This window comes from Tamandua tetradactyla, chromosome 22 (assembly GCF_023851605.1).
Source record: "Tamandua tetradactyla isolate mTamTet1 chromosome 22, mTamTet1.pri, whole genome shotgun sequence".
NCBI classification, from domain to species: Eukaryota; Metazoa; Chordata; class Mammalia; order Pilosa; family Myrmecophagidae; genus Tamandua; species Tamandua tetradactyla.
In genome coordinates this window covers 20,039,974-20,063,152 of record NC_135348.1, presented here as the reverse complement: position 1 = coordinate 20,063,152, position 23,179 = coordinate 20,039,974, and the positions used below count along the sequence as shown (strand labels likewise).

The following is a 23,179-nucleotide window of genomic DNA, read 5'->3' as shown; positions in this document are numbered from 1 at the left end:
CTATCGTGCCAGCTCTTTGACTGGTAAGTAACAAGTGGTCTGGGTGGGAGTGAGTGGAACCCAGGAGCAGATCTGAGGAAGACAGTTTGAATTCTGGGCATCTCGCATGTGGGCAGTAGTGATTTATTTTCAATGTTCGCAGTCTCACGATAGAAACTGTCACTTTTGGAGAAACCCTTACGTAATGAAACACTGCAAAGAAGACTTCAGTTAAATTAAGAATCCTTTCCTTCTCTCAGTCACTTATTTTTTATTTTTGTCTGCAATTTTAAGTTTGAATTGTTGGGAACCTCTCGTGAAAAAAGGGACAGCACATTCTTGTCTTAGTATTTCGAGGTTTCCTTTTCTATTTTGGAAGATATTTTCCGGTCTCCTGGAAATAGAAGATGAGAAAGTCGCTACTACCAGTACGCTATTATTACGTGTATTCTGCTTAGAGGAATATTTCCTGTTATTTGCATTTTTATCATTGTTTGTAGTAGACTCTGTCTTCAAATGAAAATCCCCTAAGTCAGCCCTTATAAGAATGCATGCCCACGTGGCTGGCGTTTGTGCATGTGGCGCCTGCCAGGTCATGGCGCGCGCGCTCTCGTTCTCTCGTTCTCTCGCTCTCTCGCTCTCTCTCTCGTGACATTTGCCAGCACTCCCAGCATTTGCTCTGACTTTATCCTGGGCCTTGGGTGAATCCGTTTTGCCAATGTATCTTAAACCCTCTGGCATTTTCAGTAATGAAGGGTAGACTGATTGTATTCAGACCCACAATCACAATCCTAGCCTTTTGCAGTAATGTAGTCTGATTACCAATAAAAGAATGTAATTGAACTTTACATTTCTGAAGGGGGGAGGGAAAAAAAAAGTCTCAAACAGAAGTGTTCTGTTAATGCACTCGATGGGCTCCTTTGTTGTTTAAAACAGCCCTCTTGCTATTTCACTGAAGAGTGTTGGGCCTGTGTCGCACATTTTACTGGCAATTTGCCCCACCTCCTCTTCCCTGAAAATATTTATGGACTTCTAGTGCTTTCATACGTTTAGAAGTGATTTAACTGTCTCATTGGCAGGATGAGATAAAGCAGCTTAATATGTTGTTCATTTTATTTCTGGGTGGGGTGGGAGAGGGAAATGAAATACTAATTTTTTCCTTTTTGGAAACCTAATGCTATGTTCTTTTGTTATCACTCTTGTTCCCTAGGCATTAAGTGTAACTGAAACCCTGATTAAACCCTTGGAAAAATTCAGAAAAGAACAACTTGGAGCTGTAAAGGTTTGTGTCTAATTTGAGCATATTTGTAAACAGAAAACGTGGATGCCTCTGCTGCTTTAGTGTACACTTTACACACATTTGGCAGCTTGGAAGGAGATGCTGGGGTCAGCCATCTGTTGTTTTATGTTTTAAATGTGCCTTTTTCCCTTTGGGGGGATTTGAAATCGAAAACAAACAGAAAACCTGGGTGGTGATTTTCTTTGGGTATATTTTTCCATATAGAGTTTTAAAAATATCTTTAACCCAACAACACATTTACTCAGAATTGAAGAGCCTTAGCTCTGTAGGAAGTGCAGTTATTTCCACGTCCAGCTCGGTTTTATGGAGCAGTGTAGCGTTATATAACCATTTAAGATTAGAAATGCTGCTTTACTGTGATGCCATTGAACCTAGGATAAGAGTATTTGGTTGGGGGCAGGTCACTTCCTTTTATTTAACGAAAATTTATTGACCACCTGTAACACTAAAATGCCACTATTTTAATAGGTCCTGGGGTTTAAAGATGAGTGAACCAGGCTCTGTGCTTAAGAATCTGGGGTTTAGCTCAGATTTCCAGGAATAATGCAGAGTCTGAGATATGCTTAGCACCTTATAAAGTTTGTGACCCAAGATTCTACTTAACCCAGAGAAATAACTGCCCCTGAAGCTTTCTTGAAATATGTGTAAGTACTTAAAGGAGAAAAGATAGCATTTTTATGTTATTGAGCTTTTTTTGGATTGGCCTAATTTTGTGTAATGAAAGCGGGGCTCTCCTTAGGAGAAGAGTATAACATCAGTTTTAGGTAGGAAACAGTTTTTCTATTTGCATTCCTTCCCACCCCGCCATGTAGTTAGAGAAGCAAGGCTTCTCTATCTTCCTAAATGAAACTATTAACATGCCAACTATTAAAATTCCATGTGCAATAAACATTGTAGCCTCAGTGGCTGTAACTACACCTATGGACCCAAAGAGGGCCAGCTTTTAGTTGCTATTCACAGAATCCATTCTTCTTTAAGTGATGTGTTAAAATATTAGATATTCTATTTTGGCCTAGTATTTTTCATTATGTAATGAATTGCCATGTTTTGAGGTTCAGACCACACAGCCATGCGGCTACCCCCCAAGTTGTCTTCTGTGCCTGCTGACCTGTATAAACAGACTTGTCTGCTCTGGACCCATGGGAGGAGATTGGAGGCCTGGTTTCAGCTCTGTGACCTGGGGCCAGTAACTAGGCTTCATCCTCTTATCTGTAAGATGGACTTAGGGGTCTCATTTCTCTCCTCTGCAGTTCTTCGACTCTGTTTTCTCTGATCTTGTCTTCATTAGCCTGTTGTAAATATTGAACATCTTGGTTCTTTCTTGCTAGACATTTCATTGGCAGGTACTGAATCTGAACAATGTCCATTTCTTATTTTTCTTCTTTCATTTGGAGGGTGGGAGCAAAGATTACATTATGGAAATGAAAAATGAGTGTGACTTACTTAATAACAAAATTTTTTTCATTGCTGTCTGCCCTACTGGGTTTTGTAAATTTCTTGACCTCAGCTCTTCTGTTGACTCTTCCCCTGCCACAAGTTTTCCCAGCTTTGATGTAGTACTTGTTCAGAATATATACTGCAAAACAACTTGCGAAATAAATTTCCATATTTGTCTAGTTTGCTAGCTGCCAGAAAGAAATGTGCCAGAAAGGGAATGACTTTTAAAAAGGGGAGTTTATTAAGTTACAGATTTACAGTACGAAGGCTGTCAGATTGTCCCAATTAAAGCAAGTCTATAGAAATGTCAAATCTAAGGCATCCAGAGCAAGATACCTTGGAGGTTCAAGAGGGCCGATGATGTTCAGGGTTTCTCTCTCAGTTGGAAAGGCACATGGTGAACACGACAGCATCTGCTAGCTTTCTCTCCCAACTTCTAGTTTCATGAAGCTCCCCTGGGGGTGTTTCCCTTCTTCATCTCCAGAGGTCTCTGGTAGCATGGGCTCTTGCTCTTTCCAAAATGGCTCCCTCTTAAAGGGCTTCAGTAAGCAACCCCACCTTGAATGGGTGGAGAACTCCATGGAAACCATCTAATCCAAAGTTGCCACCCACGACTGGGTAGGTCCCATCTCCATGGGAACAATGAAAAAGCTCCTACCCAGCAATATTGAATGAGGATTAAAGGACGTGGCTTTTCTGGGGTCCACCACAGATTCAAATAGGCAAAATATTAAAAGGAGAAGTTATTTCAAACATTTAGCCTATGCTTTTAGCTTTTTAGCTGCCAAATTCTATCCTAGAGGGGCCACTTCTGTCTTTGCTCTTCTGGCTTAAGTTTATGAATAGCTTATTTTGCATTCTTGTTTGGTACAGTGTGTGTGTTGGCTGCCCTAAATATTGTGTTACCTGTGAGAACTCATTGTGGGTCCCAGGGAGAAAGAAATAAGGAGACCCCTTTCTGTTTTTTTTCCCAAACATAGCATACAATCACAAACATTCTTACGTACAATCATTCCATTCTTGGTACATAAACAATAACTCACAATATCATCACATAGTTGTATATTCAATCCCATGATCACCTCTCAGAACATTTGCATCAATCCAGAAAAAGAAATAAAAAGAAAAAAGAAAAAAAAATTGTACTTACCATACCCCCTCCTCCACCGCTTACCAATCACCAGCATTTCAGTCTACTACATTTATTTTAACATTTATTCCCCTATTATTTATTTATTTTTAATCCATATGTTTTATTCATCTGTTGATAAGGTAGATAAAAGGAGCATCAGACACAAGGTTTTCACAATCACACAGTCACATTGCGAAAGCTGTATCATTATACAGTCATCTTCAAGAAACGTGGCTACTGGAACACAGCTCTACAGTTTCAGGTACTTCTCTCTAGCCACTCTGATATACCATAAACTTAAAAGGGGATATCTGTATAGCCTGTAAGAAGAAGATGGTAACCTCTTGACTCTGTTTGAAATCTCTCAGCCACTGACACTTTATTTTATCTCATTTCTCTCTTCCCCTTTTTGGTTGAGAAGGTTTTCTCAATCCCTTGATGCTGAGTCCCAGCTCATCCCAGGATTTCTGTCTCACCTTGTCAGGAAGATTTACATCCCTGGGAGTCATGTCCCACATGGAGGGGAGAGGGCAGTGAGTTTGCTTGCTGTGTTGGCTTAGAGATAGAGGCCACCTCTGAGCAACAAAAGAGGTTCTCGAGGGTGATTCTCAGGCATAATTTTTTTTTTTTTATTAACGGAAAAAAAAAAAAAAGAAATTAACCCAACATTTAGAAATCATACCATTCTACATATGCAATCAGTAATTCTTAACATCATCACATAGATGCATGATCATCGTTTCTTAGTACATTTGCATCGGTTTAGAAGAACTAGCAACACACCAGAAAAAGATATAGAATGTTAGTGTAGAGAAAAGAAATAAAAGTAATAATAATAGTAAAAAAAAAATAGACAAACAGACAAACAAACTAATAAACAAACAAACAAAAAAACAAACCTATAGCTCAGATGCAGCTTCATTCAGTGTTTTAACATGATTACTTTACAATTAGATATTATTGTGCTGTCCATTTTTGAGTTTTTGTATCTAGTCCTGTTGCACAGTCTGTATCCCTTCACCTCCAATTACCCATTATCTTACCCTGTTTCTAACTCCTGCTGGACTCTGTTACCAATGACATATTCCAATTTTATTCTCGAATGTCCGTTCACATCAGTGGGACCATACAGTATTTGTCCTTTAGCATAATTTTTTTTTATTAATTAAAAATTAACAACAAACAAAACATTAAGATATCATTCCATTCTGCATATACAACCCATAATTCTTATCATCACATAGTTGCATATTCATCATTTCTTAGAACATTTGCACCAATTTAGAAAAAAGAAATAAAAAGACAACAGAAAAAGAAATAAAACGATAACAGAGGAAAAAAAAGATTATACATGCCATACCCCTTATCCCTCACTTTCATTTATCACTAGCATTTCAAACTAAATTTATTTAGCATTTGTTCCCCCTATTATTTATTTTTAGTCCATATGTTCTACTCATCTGCTGATATGGTAGCTAAAAGGAACATCAGACACAAGGTTTTCACATTCACAGAGTTTCATTGTGAAAGCTATATCATTGTTCAGTCATCATCAAGAAACATGGCTACTGGAACACAGCTCTACATTTTCAGGCAGTTCCCTCCAGCCTCTCCACTACATCTTGAACAACAAGGTGATATCTACTTAATGCTAAGAATAACCTCCAGGATAACTTCGCGACTCTGGAATCTCTCAGCCATTGACACTTAATCTCATTTCACTCTTCCCCCTTTGGTCGAGAAGGTTCTCTCAATCCCTTGATGTTAATTCCCAGCTCATTCTAGGGTTTTTCTCAGTCCCTTGATGCTGAGTCTCAGCTCATTCCAGGATCTCTGTCCCACGTTGCCAGGAAGGTCCACACCCCTGGGAGTCATGTCCCATGCAGAGAGGGGGAGGGTGGTGAGACCGCTTGTCGTGTTGGCTGGAGAGAGAGGCCACATCTGAGCAACAAAAAAGACTCTCTTGGGGGTGACTCTTAGGCCTAAATTTTAAGTAGACTTGACCTATCCTTTGTGGGGTTAAGTTTCATATGAACAAACCCCAAGACTGGGGGCTTAGCCTATAGCTTTGGTTGTCCACACTGCTTGTGAGAATATCAAGAGTTCAACTTGGGGAAGTTGAATTTCTCCCCACTCTCACCATTCCCTGGAGGGGGCTTGCAGTCCTTTTCCACTCACTGATCGAATCACTCTGGAATTCATCGGGGCATCACTCTGGACAAACCAACAAAATCTCATGTCCTACCTGAGATTCCAAGTACTTATGACGTTCAATCAAACTATCTACATAAGTTATATTAGGAAATGCTCTAGTCAAAATGTAAATTTTGTAACAAACATTTTCTGCTGAAGTCTCACACATAAGGTGACATTTTAAAATATTAATTACCATCTATTTTCAGCACCCTGCCATAATGACATTCCTTTGTTCTTCCTCATGCAAAAACATTTTTAAAATTTGTACATTGTACATTTCACTATTATTATACACTCTAGACATTCCTAGATTATACCATCTTGATCTTTAACATCTATCTTTATTTCTGATTTCATTTATGTCCCCAGCCCTCCTCCCTCTATCATTCTCACATGCAGCTTCATTCAGTGAAGAAATAAATAAATGGGAGCTCCTCAAAGTTAAACACTTTTGTGCATCAAAGTTTTAACATAATTATATTACAGTTAGGCAGTATTGTGCTGTCCATTTCTGAGTTTTTGTATCCAGTCCTGTTGTACAGTCGGTATCCCTTCAGCTCCAATTACCCAATATCTTACCCTATTTCTATCTCCTGATGGTCTCTGTTACCAACGGCATATTCCAAGTTTATTCACTAATGTCAGTTCATATCAGTGAGACCATACAGTATTTGTCCTTTTGTTTTTGGCTAGTCTCACTCAGCATAATGTTCTCAAGGTCCATCCATGTTGTTACATACTTCATAAGTTTATTCTGTCTTAAAGCTGCATAATATTCCATCGTAGTATATACCACAGTTTGTTTAGCCACTTGTCTGTTGATGGACATTTTGGCTGTTTCCATTTCTTTGCATTTGTAAATGATGCTGCTATAAACATTGGTGTGCAAATGTCTGTTTGTGTTTTTGCCCTGAAGTCCTCTGAGTAGATACCTAGCAGAGGTATTGCTGGGTCATATGGAAATTCTATATTCAGCTTTTTGAGGAACCGCCAAACTGCCTTCCACAGTGGTTGCACCTTTTGACATTCCCACCAACAGTGAATAAGTGTGCCTTTTTCTCCACATCCTCTCCAGCACTTGTCATTTTCTGTTTTGTTGATAATGGCCATTCTGGTGGGTGTGAGGTGATATCTCTTTGTGGTTTTGATTTGCATTTCTCTAATAGCCAGGGACATTGAGCATCTCTTCATGTGCCTTTTGGCCATTTGTATTTCCTCTTCTGAGAAGTGTCTGTTCAAGTCTTTTTCCCATTTTGTAATTGGATTGGCTGTCTATTTGTGGTTGAGTTGGACAATCTCTTTATAAATTCTGGATACTAGACCTTTATCTGATATGTCATTTCCAAATATTGTCTCCCATTGTGTAGGCTGTCTTTTTACTTTCTTGATGAAATTCTTTGATGCACAAAAGTGTTTAATTTTGAGGAGCTCCCATTTATTTATTTCTTTCTTCAGTGCTCTTGCTTTAGGTGTAAGATCTATAAAACCGCCTCCAATTACAAGATTTATAAGATATCTCCCTACATTTTCCTCTAACTGTTTTATGGTCTTAGGCCTAATGTTTAGATCTTTGATCCATTTTGAGTTAACTTTGTATAGGGTGTGAGATACAGGACCTCTTTCATTCTTTTGTATATGTAAATCCAGTTCTCTAGGCACCATTTATTGAAGAGATTATTGTGTCCCAGGTGAGTTGGCTTGACTGCCTTATCAAAGATCAAATGTCCATAGATGAGAGGGTCTTTATCTGAGCACTCTATTTGATTTCCTTGGTCAATATATCTATCTTTATGCCAGTACCATGCTCTTTTGACCATTGTGACTTCATAATATGCCTTAAAGTCAGGCAGCGTGAGACCTCCAGCTTCGTTTTTTTTCCTCAAGATACTTTTAGCAATTTGGGGCACCCTGCCCTTCCAGATAAATTTGCTTATTGGTTTTTCTATTTCTGAAAAGTAAGTTGTTGGGAATTTGATTGGTATTGCATTGAATCTGTAAATCAATTTAGGTAGAATTGACATCTTAACTATATTTAGTCTTCCAGTCCATGAACATGGTATGCCCTTCCATCTATTTAGGTCTTCTGTGATTTCTTTTAACAGTTTTTTGTAGTTTTCTTTGTATAGGTCTTTTGTCTCTTTAGTTAAATTTATTCCTAAATATTTTATTCTTTTAGTTGCAATTGTAAATGGAATTCGTTTCTTGATTTCCCACTCATATTGTTCATTACTAGTGTATAGGAACACTACAGAGTTTTCAGTGTTGATCTTGTAACCTGCCATTTTGCTGTACTCGTTTATTAGCTCTAGTAGTTTTGCTGTGGATTTTTCAGGGTTTTCAACATACAGTATCATATCATCTGCAAACAGTGATGGTTTTACTTCTTCCTTTCCAATTTTTTTTTATTTGATACGTCTCTTTTTTTTTATTAATTAAAGAAAAAAAAGAAATTAACACAACATTTAGAAATCATTCCATTCTACAGATGCAATCAGTAATTCTTAACATCATCACATAGATGCATGATCATCATTTCTTAGTACATTTGCATCGATTTAGGAAAAGAACTAGCAAAACAACGGAAAAAGATATAGAATGTTAATATAGAGAAAAAAATAAAAATAATAATAATAGTAAAAAAAAAAGAAAAGGAAAAAGAAAAAGACAAACAAACAGACAGACAAAAAAAAAACAAACCTATAGCTCAGATGCAGCTTCATTCAGTGTTTTAACATGATTACTTTGCAATTAGGTATTACTGTGCTGTCCATTTTTGAGTTTTTGTATCTAGTCCTGTTGCACAGTCTTTATCTCTTCAGCTCCAATTACCCATTATCTTACCCTGTTTCTACCTCCTGCTGGACTCTGTTACCAATGACATATTCCAAGTTTATTCTCGAATGTCGGTTCACATCAGTGGGACCATACAGTATTTGTCCTTTAGTTTTTGGCTAGACTCACTCAGCATAATGTTCTCTAGGTCCATCCATGTTATTACATGCTTCATAAGTTTATTCTGTCTTAAAGCTGCATAATATTCCATCGTATGTATATACCACAGTTTGTTTAGCCACTCTTCTGTTGATGGAGATTTTGGCTGTTTCCATCTCTTTGCAATTGTAAACAATGCTGCTATAAACATTGGTGTGCAAATGTCCGTTTGTGTCTTTGCCCTTAAGTCCTTTGAGTAGATACGTAGCAATGGTATTGCTGGGTCGTATGGCAATTCTATATTCAGCTTTTTGAGGAACCGCCAAACTGCCTTCCACAGTGGTTGCACCATTTGACATTCCCACCAACAGTGGATAAGTGTGCCTCTTTCTCCGCATCCTCTCCAGCACTTGTCATTTTCTGTTTTGTTGATAATGGCCATTCTGGTGGGTGTGAGATGATATCTCATTGTGGTTTTGATTTGCATTTCTCTAATAGCCAGGGACATTGAGCATCTCTCCATGTGCCTTTTGGCCATTTGTATTTCCTCTTCTGATAGGTGTCTGTTCAAGTCTTTTTCCCGTTTTGTAATTGGGTTGGCTGTCTTTTTGTTGTTGAGTTGGACAATCTCTTTATAAATTCTGGATACTAGACCTTTATCTGATATGTCATTTCCAAATATTATCTCCCATTGTGTAGGCTGTCTTTCTACTTTCTTGATGAAGTTCTTTGATGCAAAAAAGTGTTTAATTTTGAGGAGCTCCCATTTATTTATTTCCTTCTTCAGTGCTCTTGCTTTAGGTTTAAGCTCCATAAAACCGCCTCCAATTGTAAGTTTAATAAGATATCTCCCTACATTTTCCTCTAACTGTTTTATTGTCTTAGACCTAATGTTTAGATCTTTGATCCATTTTGAGTTAACTTTTGTATAGGGTTGAGATACGGGTCTTCTTTCATTCCTTTGCATATGGATATCCAGTTCTCTAGGCACCATTTATTGAAGAGACTGTTCTGTCCCAGGTGAGTTGGCTTGGCTGCCTTATCAAAAATCAAATGTCTGTAGATGAGACGGTCTATATCTGAGCACTCTATTCGATTCCATTGGTCGATATATCTATCTTTATGCCAATACCATGCTGTTTTGACCACTGTGGCTTCATAATATGCCTTAAAGTCAGGCAGCGCGAGACCTCCACCTTCGTATTTTTTCCTCAAGATGTTTTTAGCAATTCAGGGCACCCTGCCCTTCCAGATAAATTTGCTTACTGGTTTTTCTATTTCTGAAATATAAGTTGTTGGGAGTTTGATTAGTATTGCATTGAATCTGTAAATCAATTTAGGTAGGATTGACACCTTAACTATATTTAGTCTTCCAATCCATGAACACGGTATGCCCTTCCATCTATGTAGGTCTTCTGTGATTTCTTTTAACAGTTTTTTGTAGTTTTCTTTGTATAGGTTTTTTTGTCTGTTTAGTTAAATTTTTTCCTAGGTATTTTATTCTTTTAGTTGCAATTGTAAATGGCATTCGTTTCTTGATTTCCCCCTCAGCTCGTTCATTATTAGTGTATAGAAATGCTACAGATTTTTGAATGTTGATCTTGTAACCTGCTACTTTGCTGTACTCATTTATTAGCTCTGGTAGTTTTGTTGTGGATTTTTCCGGGTTTTCGATGTATAGTATCATATCGTCTGCAAACAGTGATAATTTTACTTCTTCCTTTCCAATTTTGATGCCTTGTATTTCTTTTTCTTGTCTAATTGCTCTGGCTAGAACCTCCAACACAATGTTGAATAATAGTGGTTATAGTGGACATCCTTGTCTTGTTCCTGATCTTCGGGGGAAAGTTTTCAATTTTTCCCCATTGGGGATGATATTAGCTGTGGGTTTTTCATATATTCCCTCTATCATTTTAAGGAAGTTCCCTTGTATTCCTATCTTTTGAAGTGTTTTCAATAGGAAAGGATGTTGAATCTTGTCAGATGCCTTCTCTGCATCAGTTGAGATGATCATGTGATTTTTCTGCTTTGATTTGTTGATATAGTGTATTACATTAATTGATTTTCTTATGTTGAACCATCCTTACATACTTGGAATGAATCCTACTTGGTAATTATATATAATTCTTTTAATCTGTTGCTGGATTCGATTTGCTAGAATTTTGTTGAGGATTTTTGCATCTATATTCATTAAAGAGATTGGTCTGTAGTTTTCTTTTTTTGTAATATCTTTGCCTGGTTTTGGTACGAGGGTGATGTTTGCGTCATAGAACGAATTTCGTAGCTTTCCCTCCACTTCAATTTTTTTGAAGCGTTTGAGCATGGTTGGTACTAATTCTTTCTGGAATGTTTGGTAGAATTCACATGTGAAGCCGTCTCGTCCTGGACTTTTCTTTTTGTGAAGCTTTTGAATGACTGATTCAATTTCTTTAATTGTGATTGGCTTGTTGAGGTCATCTATTTCTTCTTGAGTCAAAGTTGGTTGTTCATGCCTTTCTAGGAAGTTGTCCATTTCATCTACATTGTTGTATTTATTGGCATTAAGTTGTTCATAGTATCCTGTTATTACCTCCTTAATTTCTGTGGGGTCAGTGGTTATGTCTCCTCTTCCATTTCTCATCTTATTTATTTGCATCCTCTCTCTTCTTCTTTTTGTCAGTCTTGCTAAGGGCCCATCAATCATTTTGATTTTCTCATAGAACCAACATCTGGTTTTATTGATTTTCTCAATTGTTTTCATGTACTCAATTTCATTTATTTCTGCTCTAATCTTTGTTATTTCTTTCCTTTTTCTTGCTTTGTGGTTAGTTTGCTGTTCTTTCTCCAGTTCTTCCAAGTGGACGGTTAATTCCCAAATTTTTGCCCTTTCTTCTTTTCTGATATAGGCATTTAGGGCAATAAATTTCCCTCTTATCACTGCCTTTGCTGCATCCCATTAGTTTTGATATGTTGTGTTTTCATTTTCATTTGCCTTGAGATATTTGCTGATTTCTCTTGTAATTTCTTCCTGACCCACTGGTTGTTTAAGAGTGTGTTGTTGAGCCTCCACGTAGTTGTGAATTTTATGGTGCTCTGCCTATTATTGATTTCCAACTTCATTCCCTTATGAGCTGAGAAAGTGTTTTGTACGATTTCAATCTTTTTAAATTTGTTGAGATTTGCTTTGTGACCCAGCATATGGTGCATCTTTGAGAATGATCCATGAGCGCTTGAGAAAAAGGTGTATCCTGCTGTTGTGGGGTGTAATGTTCTATAAATGTCTGTTAAGTTAGCTCATTTATTGTAATATTCAACTTCTCTGTTTGTTTATTGATCCTCTGTCTAGATGTTCTGTCTGTTGATGAGAGTGGGGAATTGAAGTCTTCAGCTATTATGGTAGATGTGTCTATTTCCCTTTCAGTGTTTGCCTCACCTATTTTGGGGCATTCTGGTTCGGTGCATAAATATTTATGATTGTTATGTCTTCATGTTGAATTGTTCCTTTCATTAGTAGATAGTATCCTTCTTTGTCTCTTTTAACTGTTTTACATTTGAAGTCTAATTTGTTGGATATTAGTATAGCTACTTTTGGTCTTTTCTGGTTATTTGCATGAAATATCTTTTCCCAACCTTTCACTTTCAACCTGTGTTTATCTTTGGATCTAAGATGTGTTTCCTGTAGACAGCATATAGAAGGATCCTGTTTTTTAATCCATTCTGCCAGTCTATGTCTTTTGATTGGGGAGTTCAATCCATTAACATTTTTTTTTTCTCTTTTTTTTTTTTTTTTTTTTTAAAGAGAGAGGGAGGAAGGGAAGGAAAGACAGAGAGAAGGAAGGAAGGATAGAAGGAAGGAAAGGAAACATCTTTAAACATTTTCTTGTTTTATTGTATTTTGTTTGTTTGTTTGTTTTTTACATGGGCTGGGGCCGGGAATCGAACCGAGGTCCTCCGGCATGGCAGGCAAGCACTTTGCCCGCTGAGCCACCGCGGCCCGCCCAATCCATTAACATTTAGTGTTATTCCTGTTTGGGTAGTACTTTCCTCTTCCATTTTGCCTTTTGTATTTTATGTGTCATATCTAATTTTCCTTCTTTCTACACTCTTCTCCACACTTCTCTCTTCTGTCTTTTTATTTCTGTCTGTGGTGTTCCCTTTAATATTTCTTGCAGAGCTGGTCTCTGGGTCACAAATTCTCTCAGCAATGTTTTTGTCTGAAAATGTTTTAATTTCTCCCTCATTTTTGAAGGACAATTTTGCTGGGTATAGAATTCTTGGTTGGCAGTTTTTCTCTTTTAGTAATTTAAATATATCATCCTACTGTCTTCTCGCCTCCATGGTTTCTGCTGAGAAGTCTTTACATAGTCTTATTGGGTTTTCCTTGTATGTGATGGATTGCTTTTCTCTTCCTGCTTTCAAGATCCTCTCTTTCTCTTTGACCTCTGACTTTCTGACTAGTAAGTGTCTTGGAGAACGTCTATTTGGATCTATTCTCTTTGGGGTACACTGCACTTCTTGAATCTGTAATTTTAGGTCTTTCATAAGAGTTGGGAAATTTTCTGTGATAATTTCTTCCATTAGTTTTTCTCCTCCTTTTCCCTTCTCTACTCCTTCTGGGACACCCGCAATGCGTATATTTGTGCGTATTATCATTCAGTTCACTGAGTCCCTGCTCATATTTTTCCATTTTTTTCCCTATGGTTTCTGTAACTTGTCGGATTTCAAATGTTCCATCCTCCAGTTCACTAATTCAAACCTGTGTCTCTTGATATGTACCATTGTTGGTTCCCATTGTTTTTTTTTCATCTCTTCTGCTGTACCTTTCATCCCTATAAGTTCCATGGTTTGTTTTTTCAGACTTTCCATTTCTTCTTTTTGTTCATTCCTTGCCTTCTTCATATCCTCCCTCAGTTCATTGATTTGGTTTTTGATGAGGTTTTCCATGTCTGTTTGTATATTCTGAATTAATTGTTTCTCCTCCTGTATCTCATTTGAGCTATTGGTTTGTTCCTTTGACTGGGCCATATCTTCAATTTTCCTTGTGTGATTTGTTATTTTTTGCTGGCATCTAGACATTTAATTACCTCAATTAGTTTATTCTGGAGATTGCTTTCACTTCTCTTACCTAGGGTTTTCTTGCTAGATGAGTTTGTTGTCTATCTGTTCTTTGACCTTCTGTTCAGGTTTTTCTGGGCCCCTAGCTTAGGTTTTGTTTAACAGAGGATAATTTTTCTGTTCTTGTTTTCTTGTTTCTTGCCCTGCTTGTAAGGTGCCTTTTCCCTCCCCACCCTTAGGAGGGTCTACTTAGGTATTATAGCCTCCAGCTGGGTTTTCCCGGACTAAACTGGCCTCCTATCAGGGGTAAGGAGTCACCTGCGTCAGTTTTCCCTGAGGGTGAGACCCAGCAGGTTGAAAGACTTTCCTGTGAAGTCTCTGGGCTCTGTTTATCTTATCCTGCCCAGTATGTGGCACTTATCTGCCTGCGGGTACCACCAGCGTAAAATGATGCGATACCTTTAACTTTGGAAGACTCTCCCTGGTGGGGGCATGGTGGAGACAGAGGAAAGTTTGTAGGCTGGTTTTAATGGCTTCAAATTGCCAAACCCTGGGTTCTGAATTCCTTGAGAGCGGAAATCCACGTGTTTTGGGCTTCACCCCTCCCCTGGGGAAGGCAGAGGTGGGAGACAGTCCTGAATGCAGCCCATTTCTGCCTATGCCTGGGGCAATTGCAGCCCGAGAAGTCCTGCCCCTGAATGCAGAGGCAGCCACGCCTCCGTAGAAACAGCCACAAAAACCTCCGTTTCGTCCCCTTTCCTCTTTTTCGATTAGCCCAATAAGCGACCTCCGCCTTGACCAGGTTTGCCTGAGCTGGGGGCCTATTTTTAGTAGTCAGAATTTGTTTGTAAATGCCACAATTGATGTTTGGTTGGACTCAGTCCCTGCTGCTGTTAGACTGTCTTTCCTTTCCCTCTGGGAAGTCACCTGTGGGGAAGGGGCACCGGGCACTGGCCACCGCACGTTCGGGAACTCACGGTTCTGGGGAGACTTGCAGCCGGTCCAGCTCGTCCAGGCTTGGGTATGCTGTGTGTCCTGTCACTATCGTGGCTCTGGGAGCTGTTCTGTACTGTTTCTGGTTATTTAGTAGTTCTTCTGGAGGATGAACTAATACGCGCACATTGCTAAGCCGCCATGTTGCAGGAGTCTCAGACATAATTTTAAGTAAGCTTAGCTTATCCTTTGCAGGGGTAACTTTCGTAGGGGTGAACCCCAAGATTGACAGCTTGGCCTATAGATTTGATCGTCCATACTGCTTGCGCTAATATCAGGAATTCTCCAAATGGGGAAATTGGATATTTCCCCCCCTTTCTCCATTTTCCCATGGTTACTTTGCAGATGCTTATTTATTCACTTTTCAGATCACTCTGGGATTTAAATGGGCATCACGCTAACCTGGGCAAACTGACAAAATCTCATGCCGTATTCAAAATTCCCTGAACTTACGGTGTTCAATTAAACTGACCCTACAAGTTAAATTAGGGAATGCACTACCCAAAATATAAATTCTGCACCAAATAAACACCTTTCTCTTTAGTCTTACACAAAAGTTGGAAGTTTAAAATATGGATGATAGTATCCTTTACGCAGTCGTCTGATAAACCTTAGTCCTATCCAGATCAGCTTCATTTCCCTCTCTACTGAATGTCTGATCACTTTTTCAACTTCTTCAAAAGGATTCTACCCTCTTAGATTAAGTCTTTTTTTAACAGTGTAAAACAGCATTTATGTGGGGTTAAAACAAATGTCAGAATGTTTTAGATATTAGTATTCACATTTTCTCCTCTTTCTTCTCCTTTTTCCCGCCCAGCTATATTATACCCTTTGCCTTTAAGCTGCAGCACTTTCGGTTCTGTTTACTCTTGATTTCTCCAATTTCCAGAATCCCAATGACATGTTTTACTGTGGCTTTAATGTACTCTAAATTGCTGGGTGGTTTTTCTAAATTGGATTTTTTTTAAAGCCCCAAGGTATTGTTTTCTACGCTTTGTTTCTATTTGGATATGTTCCTCTTCAGTTGCATCTGTTTGGTTTGGGCTCATCATGCCCTTTCCTACCTTTTTTAAAAAACATATCTGTGAGGTTCTCATTTCTCTTTAAAAAGCCCTTTGTTTCTCATTGCAGAACACTGTTGGTGTATGTTGGGACACTAGTCACACTTTTCTTCAAGGCCTAGCCCATTTCTTATCTCCTTCTGAAGTTCTTTCACCTTCTTCAGGAGCTTGTCTCTTACTCCCAGGTATCCCCAGAGTATTGTGTATCTAGTGCACATTAAATGCTGATTTAATTTAATTGTATTTTTTTTCCATTTCAGTAATAAAACACTTAAAGGTTGACTATCATATGGCATAGTGTTAGAGGCCCTGAAATACAGGAATGAATTAAAACACAGGCCAGCCTTCAAAAAATTAGCAGCTTTTGGGGGAGCTGCTCTTTGAAGTAGAAAAAGCAATAAAAATTCACAGTGAAAAGTGCCACCTTAGGGGCAAACATAGATACTCTGGATAATACCCAGATCTCTGCTTTGGGGCACCAAGAAGGTCTTTTAGGAAGATACGAGTCTCTGGTTTGAATCCCGTTTCTTCCCCTTAACTAGCTGTGTGATTTGGGGCAAGTTCCTTAAGGCCTACAGTCTGATGTGTTGGTCTCTAAAGTGGGACTGATGATTCCCGCCTCAGGTTATTGTGAGGATTAAATGAGGATTGATCATGCACTTCACTTGTCTAGTACATAGGTCTTGACATTCATAGTTATGATTATTTTACCATCCTATTTATGGCTTACTCTCTATCCGTTCACCAAATAAGAACTACTCTGCCCCCCCCTCCCCTTTTTTTGTTTTTAGCATTCTCGGTTCAGGAATGACATGCAGGACACTGTGCTTTATGACCCTTCTGGCCATTTAATGCTTACTTGATGGATAGAGGACTCTGGAGCAACTTGGCAGGAACCGCTGGTGGTACTTTCCAGGTGTTAGTACCTCTGTAGCTGTTGACTTTCTTGTTCCTTCTTCCTCTAACAGATATCTCCTGGGTACATGCTGGATGTGGGGTCAAGTACTTGATTCCGTGGGGATAAGAGCTGTATTCCCATCTCTTTGGAGAAACCAAAGGAGCTTAAAGTATTAGTGGTGGTGGTGGTGGTATTTGGAGAAGGCAAATGAAGTGCCATGTAGGGATAGATGGCACTTGATGTAGGAATTAAGGGAGGTGTTATTTCCCTCTGCTGCACTGGCCAGGGAGTGCTTCAAAAAACATTTGACCTGGATGGTCAGATGTTGGTAGACCAGTCAAGGATAAGAGCAGGGATTGCACTACTTGTTAGTTTGGATATGCAGGATTGCTGTTTAAAATATGCTGCTGCTGGTTGTATTACATGTAGTATGAGTCACGCTTCCTGTATGTGGGGTATGACCTCCACCTCTTTATTTAAATAAAAAGGGGGAAGATGTTGGAATGTCTAAGGAAGTATTTAAGTTCTTTGCTAGAGCTAGTCATTCCTTATTACTTAATAATAGTTACAGTTTGAAAATAAGCTTCTATTTTTTTTCCCTAGAAACTCTCTGTTTTAGTTTGTCAGTGCTGCTGGAAATGCAATATACCAGAAATGAGCTGGCTTCCACCAAGGAAATTTATCAAATTTACAAGTTCAAAGTTTTAAGACCATAAAAATATTCAAACTAAGGTGTCCATAGAAAGACCCTGACTCAAGAAAGCCAGTGTATGTAGCATGGGCAGGTACATAGCTGGCATCAACTGGTCCTTGTTCCTAGTTCCATTGCTTCCAGCTTCTCATTCCAGTGGCTTCCTCTCTAAGCATCTGTGAGCATTCACGTAGCATCCCTGGGGCAAAACTCTGGGTTCTGGTTTGCTTTGCGCATCTCATGGCAAAGCATATGGCAATGTCTACTGGGCTCTGCATTTCCAAATATCCGTGTCTCGGTATCTGCTCTGTCGGTACTCCAAGCATCAGCGTCAACACTCCAGGTGTCTTCAGGTGTCTGTGTCTGTGTTGTTTCTGAGCTTTCTCTAAAATGTTTCCCCTTTTAGCAGACTCGAGACCCTCTTTGAATGGGTGGAGTCATATCTCCATCTAGTCAAAGGCCACACCCAAATTGGGTATGTCACATATCTGTGGAAATAATCAGAAGGTCATGCCCACAATTGTGTGGGACAGTCTCCATGAAAACAGTCTAATCAAAGGTTTCCACCTTAAACAATAGCTCTGCCTCCACAAGATTAGATTAGGAAAAGACCATGACTTTTCTGGGGTGCATAACAGTTTCAAACTAGCACACTATATAAAATATTTTTAAAAAAATTTTTAATGCAATTTTATTAATATAAATTATATATTCACATGCCATGTAATCATCCAAAATGTACAATCATTGGTTCACAGTATTATCATATAGCTGTGCATTTATCCTCACAATTGATTTTTTCCAGTCACTTTTTTTATTGTATGATATAACATATACAAAGCAAAGAGAGAAAAAAAAATAGTAGTTTTCAAACCACTCTTCAATAATTAGTTACAGGACAGATTCCAGGGTTTGTCATGGGCTACCCTACCATCATCTCAGATTTTTCATTCTAGCTGCTCCAGAACATTGGAGGCTAGAAGGAATAAATATATATGTATTTTTTTTTATATGTATTTTTTATCATCACAATTGACTTTTTTTGTGTATGAAAAATGATATATATATATACAGAAAAACAATAAATTTCAAAGCACAGCACAACAATTAGTTGTTGAACAGATTCAGAGTTTGGTATGGATTACAGTTCCACAATTTTCAGTTTTTACTTCCAGCTGCTCTAAGATACTGGAGACTAAAATATCAGTTTAATGATTTAGCAGTGATGTTCATTTGTTAAACCATGCCTTTTTTTTCTGTATAACTCCATCATCACCTTTGATCTTTCTGCTCTACTCTTTAGGGATATTTGGGCTATGGTCATTCTAACGTTTTCATGTTGGAAGGGGCTGTCAATGATATGGGGTAGGGAGATAGGCCCCTATTTTCTTGTAAGTATTTTCTAAATGAGATCATAAAATAATTGCTCTTTTGCTTTTGGCTTGTTTTGCTTCATCAAATGTCCCACAGGTTCATTGACAATGTTCAGTGCTCACAACTTCATTCCTTTTTGTAGCAGTACAACAATGTTCAATTATGTGTATGCACCATTGTTTGCCAATCTACTTCTCAGTTGGCACATTCTTCAGCCACCTCCATCCACTGAGCATCGTGTATAATGTCCAAAGTCAACAGTCCATCAACACTCTCAATTTTAAATAATTTCATTGTTCCCAAGAGAAAAATAACCTGTAAACATACCCTCACCAAAGAGAAAATTCCAGCCTCCCCTTAACTCTTGTCCCTCCCCTATTATTTACCGCTGATATTGCAGACGTATTGCTGATATTTTCCTGTTAAATGTAGACCACAGCATGCAATAGCAGTTTTCCCCTATACCCTGAAAGTATATACTCTTTATACGAGATTCATACCTTTGAAGTAGTTAATGCAAGAACTTATGTATACTTGTAGTGTTAATCAGTGGGACACATAGGTCTTTACAGCCCCTTTCGATCATGTTCACCTTCAATATGGTAATATCACTTATAGACCCATTAGAGAACTGCCTTCACTTCTATCTTTTCCCTTATGTTTAAGTTCAACCTCATTAGCTGACCATTCCCCCATCTCCAGCTTCTGTGTAACTCTAGGTCCCCTATGTTCTGTATTATAAGCCTCTGACTTTACCTTTACCATGGTCAGAAAAGAAGAATCATACAATATCTGTCCTTCATAAAATAAAATAAAAAAAAAAAGATTCATCTGTTAACTTAAAATTCTCCCTCTCCTCAAAAACAATATGCAAAATACATTTTTAAATATTTAAAAACATTAAATATTTAAATTCCACTTAACACAAATTCCACTAGTACAGTTCACACACTTTTATGGATTTTTAAAAGTCCTTTTTCCTTGAAAATGTTAATTTGTGCTATGGGCAGAAAATTGATTAATAAAGGATATTTTATGTGCTAAGAAGGTTATGTCTGTCACTTTCTGCTGACTTTTTAATTGCAATTTCCCCTGCTTTGTTTTTTGTTGCTTAGCTTGCTTTTGTATATTGTTGATATCCAGAAGTTTTTGTGGTTTCTTTCATTTATTTTATTTTTATTTTTTTGCTTAAAAAGTCCTTTTCCTGGTCATATATCTGAGGAAAATATTCTTCTTCATGGTTTCATATTTGACTCAATCTTTAAATCCATCTGGGGTTGATTTTAATATAAATTGAGCTTCCCCTTCTATTTTGAAGTGGTTGACCAATTATACCAGCACCATTTCTTGAAATGTCTTTTCTTTTGCCTAATGATTTGTGATGACATGTTTGTATTTTTCTTTTTGACTGCTAATGGTATTCAGGAGACCTGATTGTATTTGAATTATGGTTCTTAGATTTATGAATTCTATCTTCTATTTATACGACAGCTGCCTTATTTGTCCAAGTGTGTTGTTTTAGTAATTGCTGCTTGTTTTAGTTTTCCAGCTGCTAAAACAAATAACATACAATGGGTTGACTTAAACAATGGAAATTAAGGTCTTGAGACTGGCAGAAGCCCGAGGTGGAGGGTTCAGCAAGGTGCTGCTTGATGGCTGCTGGAGATCCTTGGTTCTTGTCTTTTCCATCCCATGGCCTTGCACGTTCGGTGACATCTTCTTTCTCTTCTGGGTTTGTGATTTTTTCTGATGTTCCCTTTGGCCTCTCTGCAATGCTGCCAGTAAAAAAAGGATTAAGACTTGTCCTGATTCAGTCGGACCACACCTTAATTGAAGTAACCTCATCCACCGGTCCTATTTCCATTGGGTTCACACCACAGGAATGGATTAAGATTAAGAATGTATTTTTCTGGGGTACATAATTCCAGCCACCACATTACTCTTTACTGTTTTTGTTGTGTGTGCATGAGTGAATTTAGAACAGAGTGCAACTTGACTGCCTATGAGCCATATTTCATCTGTAAAAATAAAATTTTTTTGGCTTACTCATGCAGTTAAAGTTTAAAAACAAAACCTTGTTGTCCCCACTTAACAATTATTGGTTTTTGCAGCTGCAAAAGATAAATGAGAAGACATGGCTATCTCCGTACATGGTAATAGTGTGCTGGGGTTGAGCTATGACCACCTTCCCCTTCAGAAGCTATCTCAGTTATGTGGTATGCCATCGTCTCCATGGTCCTCGTTGCATTTTACTCCCAGCCTGCCTTACTCGTTATATTACTGGCTTGTATAGGTTCCATGTGAGGTTATAATGGCTGTTTTTAAAGAAAAAATTCACATTATATTGAGCTTGATCCTTGATGGAACTTTTTGGCTTATGTCGCTCAATTTGTATTATATATATGTTTCCTATAATGCAATATGAAAAAATTCTCCATTGTTTATTGAATTTTACTTGAACACAGCCTCCTTTAAAAATTGTATTTCAGCACAAGAAATCACATGGTACATTCTATAATGGCATTAAGAATAAATGCAGTGTAAAATAGTTATCTGTCTTTAGATTCAAAAACAAAACACAGTAGCATTTGTTTAATACCGTACCATGTATGAACAATGTATTTCTACTCTAATTGGTGGGTGGGATGTTGTTTCTTGGCTAAATTCTTTCTTCACAAAGCCTTGATATCACTATTTTCTTTCATTCCCAGTTTTACCCACATGCTAATTTCCATACGCCACTATTGCTGAGTTTGCTGGGTGTTTTGACTACTGATTTCAGCATCACTGCTTCCTTTGTCCCATTTTGTGGTTCAGATGAAATCAAATAAGTGAACACAAATCTTTTCAGTATTCCTGGTAGTGTACAAGTCTGCAAACATAATGAATGTTCTTTGCTATATTATCTTGCTTTGCTGCAATCTTATAGTAAATATAGAGGCAAGACTTCATTTCTTGTGTTGGTACCTAAGAAATTGTTGTTCAGAGAGTGCTGTGCCATGTTGTAAAGTTACACTGTAATAAGTGGCGAGGACTAAAGTTGGGTTCTTCTGACCCTTAATCTGATGTACTTACAAGTTTAAATATCAACTGTTAAAGTTAGCAGATATTTTCAGGTAATAGGCATATGTTTCTTTTGGTTTATTTTCTGTTAGTAACTGAAGCAGTTGATAAACAGCATAAAATGAAAAGCAGAAAAGAGAGTAATCATATAATATTAATTTTAGACTTTTTTTCAGGCTTGTAATTAAAAAAAATGAGGACATAGATAAAACAAGAGCTGTGGCATCGAAATTCTGTTATGTAAAAGTGGTTAAAATAAAACTTCCTATCTTTTCAATTCCTTTCCTACATATAAGTGAACCATAGGATCAAAGAATTTTAGTATTGGATCTAAAAATGAGCTTTTTTTTGGGGGGGGGGTGTTGTGGGTGTGTCTTCTGGAAATCGAACCCGGGTTTCCCGCATGGAAAGTGATCATTCTGCCACTGAACCACTAAATCCCTTATCTTTTTAAGAAGAAAACTTAGATTCTGTGTTGCCAATTGGCTTTTTACAAAGTTATACAGCTAGTTGGTAATCAAACTTGGAATAGAAATGGGAAGAAATACAAGTTCCTGAGATCTCCGCTTCGATAGTGTGGGGATAAATTCAGGGTCTTCTGATGGGCTGGCAGAGGACATAGTGTCTTAGCATCCTAGAGCAATAGTTTGTAGTCCTATTTAGTTGGGGGGAAAAAAAAGATAATGCAAAGAAGTAGAATTAAAGTGTTTTTGTTTTTGCATGGGCAGGCACCGGGAATTGAACCCAGGTCTCTGGCATGGCAGGCGAGAATTCTGCCACTGAGCCACCGTGGCCTGCCCTAAAGTGTTTTGTTTAATCACTTTGCCTAATAACAAAAATCATGCCAGAAAAGACTAGACTATTTTATTAATTTTGTTTTAGAAAATAGAAACTAGAAGTGGAGAGTTAGATTTTGGCAGCCTGGCGAACATAGTATGCTCTGCTGGTGATCAGAAACGCTTGTTAAATCTGTGAAACTGGTAAAAACTTTAGGGAGATAGCATTTAAAAATTTGGTTTCAGTTCAGACAGTCTTTTCCACTGAAAGGAAAGCAAATGCTAGTTCTAGGCAGTACCTGAGATATGTTTGT

At 38.0% G+C, this 23,179-nt stretch overlaps 1 protein-coding gene across 1 annotated transcript in view; it reads left to right on the top strand.

Moving 5' to 3' along the window:
• Window positions 1-23,179, top strand: part of ARHGAP10 (Rho GTPase activating protein 10) — a 345,070-nt gene that overhangs the window by 122,332 nt on the left and 199,559 nt on the right. Inside the window, exon 4 of the mRNA XM_077139864.1 lies at window positions 1,190-1,261. Coding sequence (XP_076995979.1) covers window positions 1,190-1,261 — 72 coding nt within the window. The remainder of the gene's footprint in view (window positions 1-1,189; window positions 1,262-23,179) is intronic.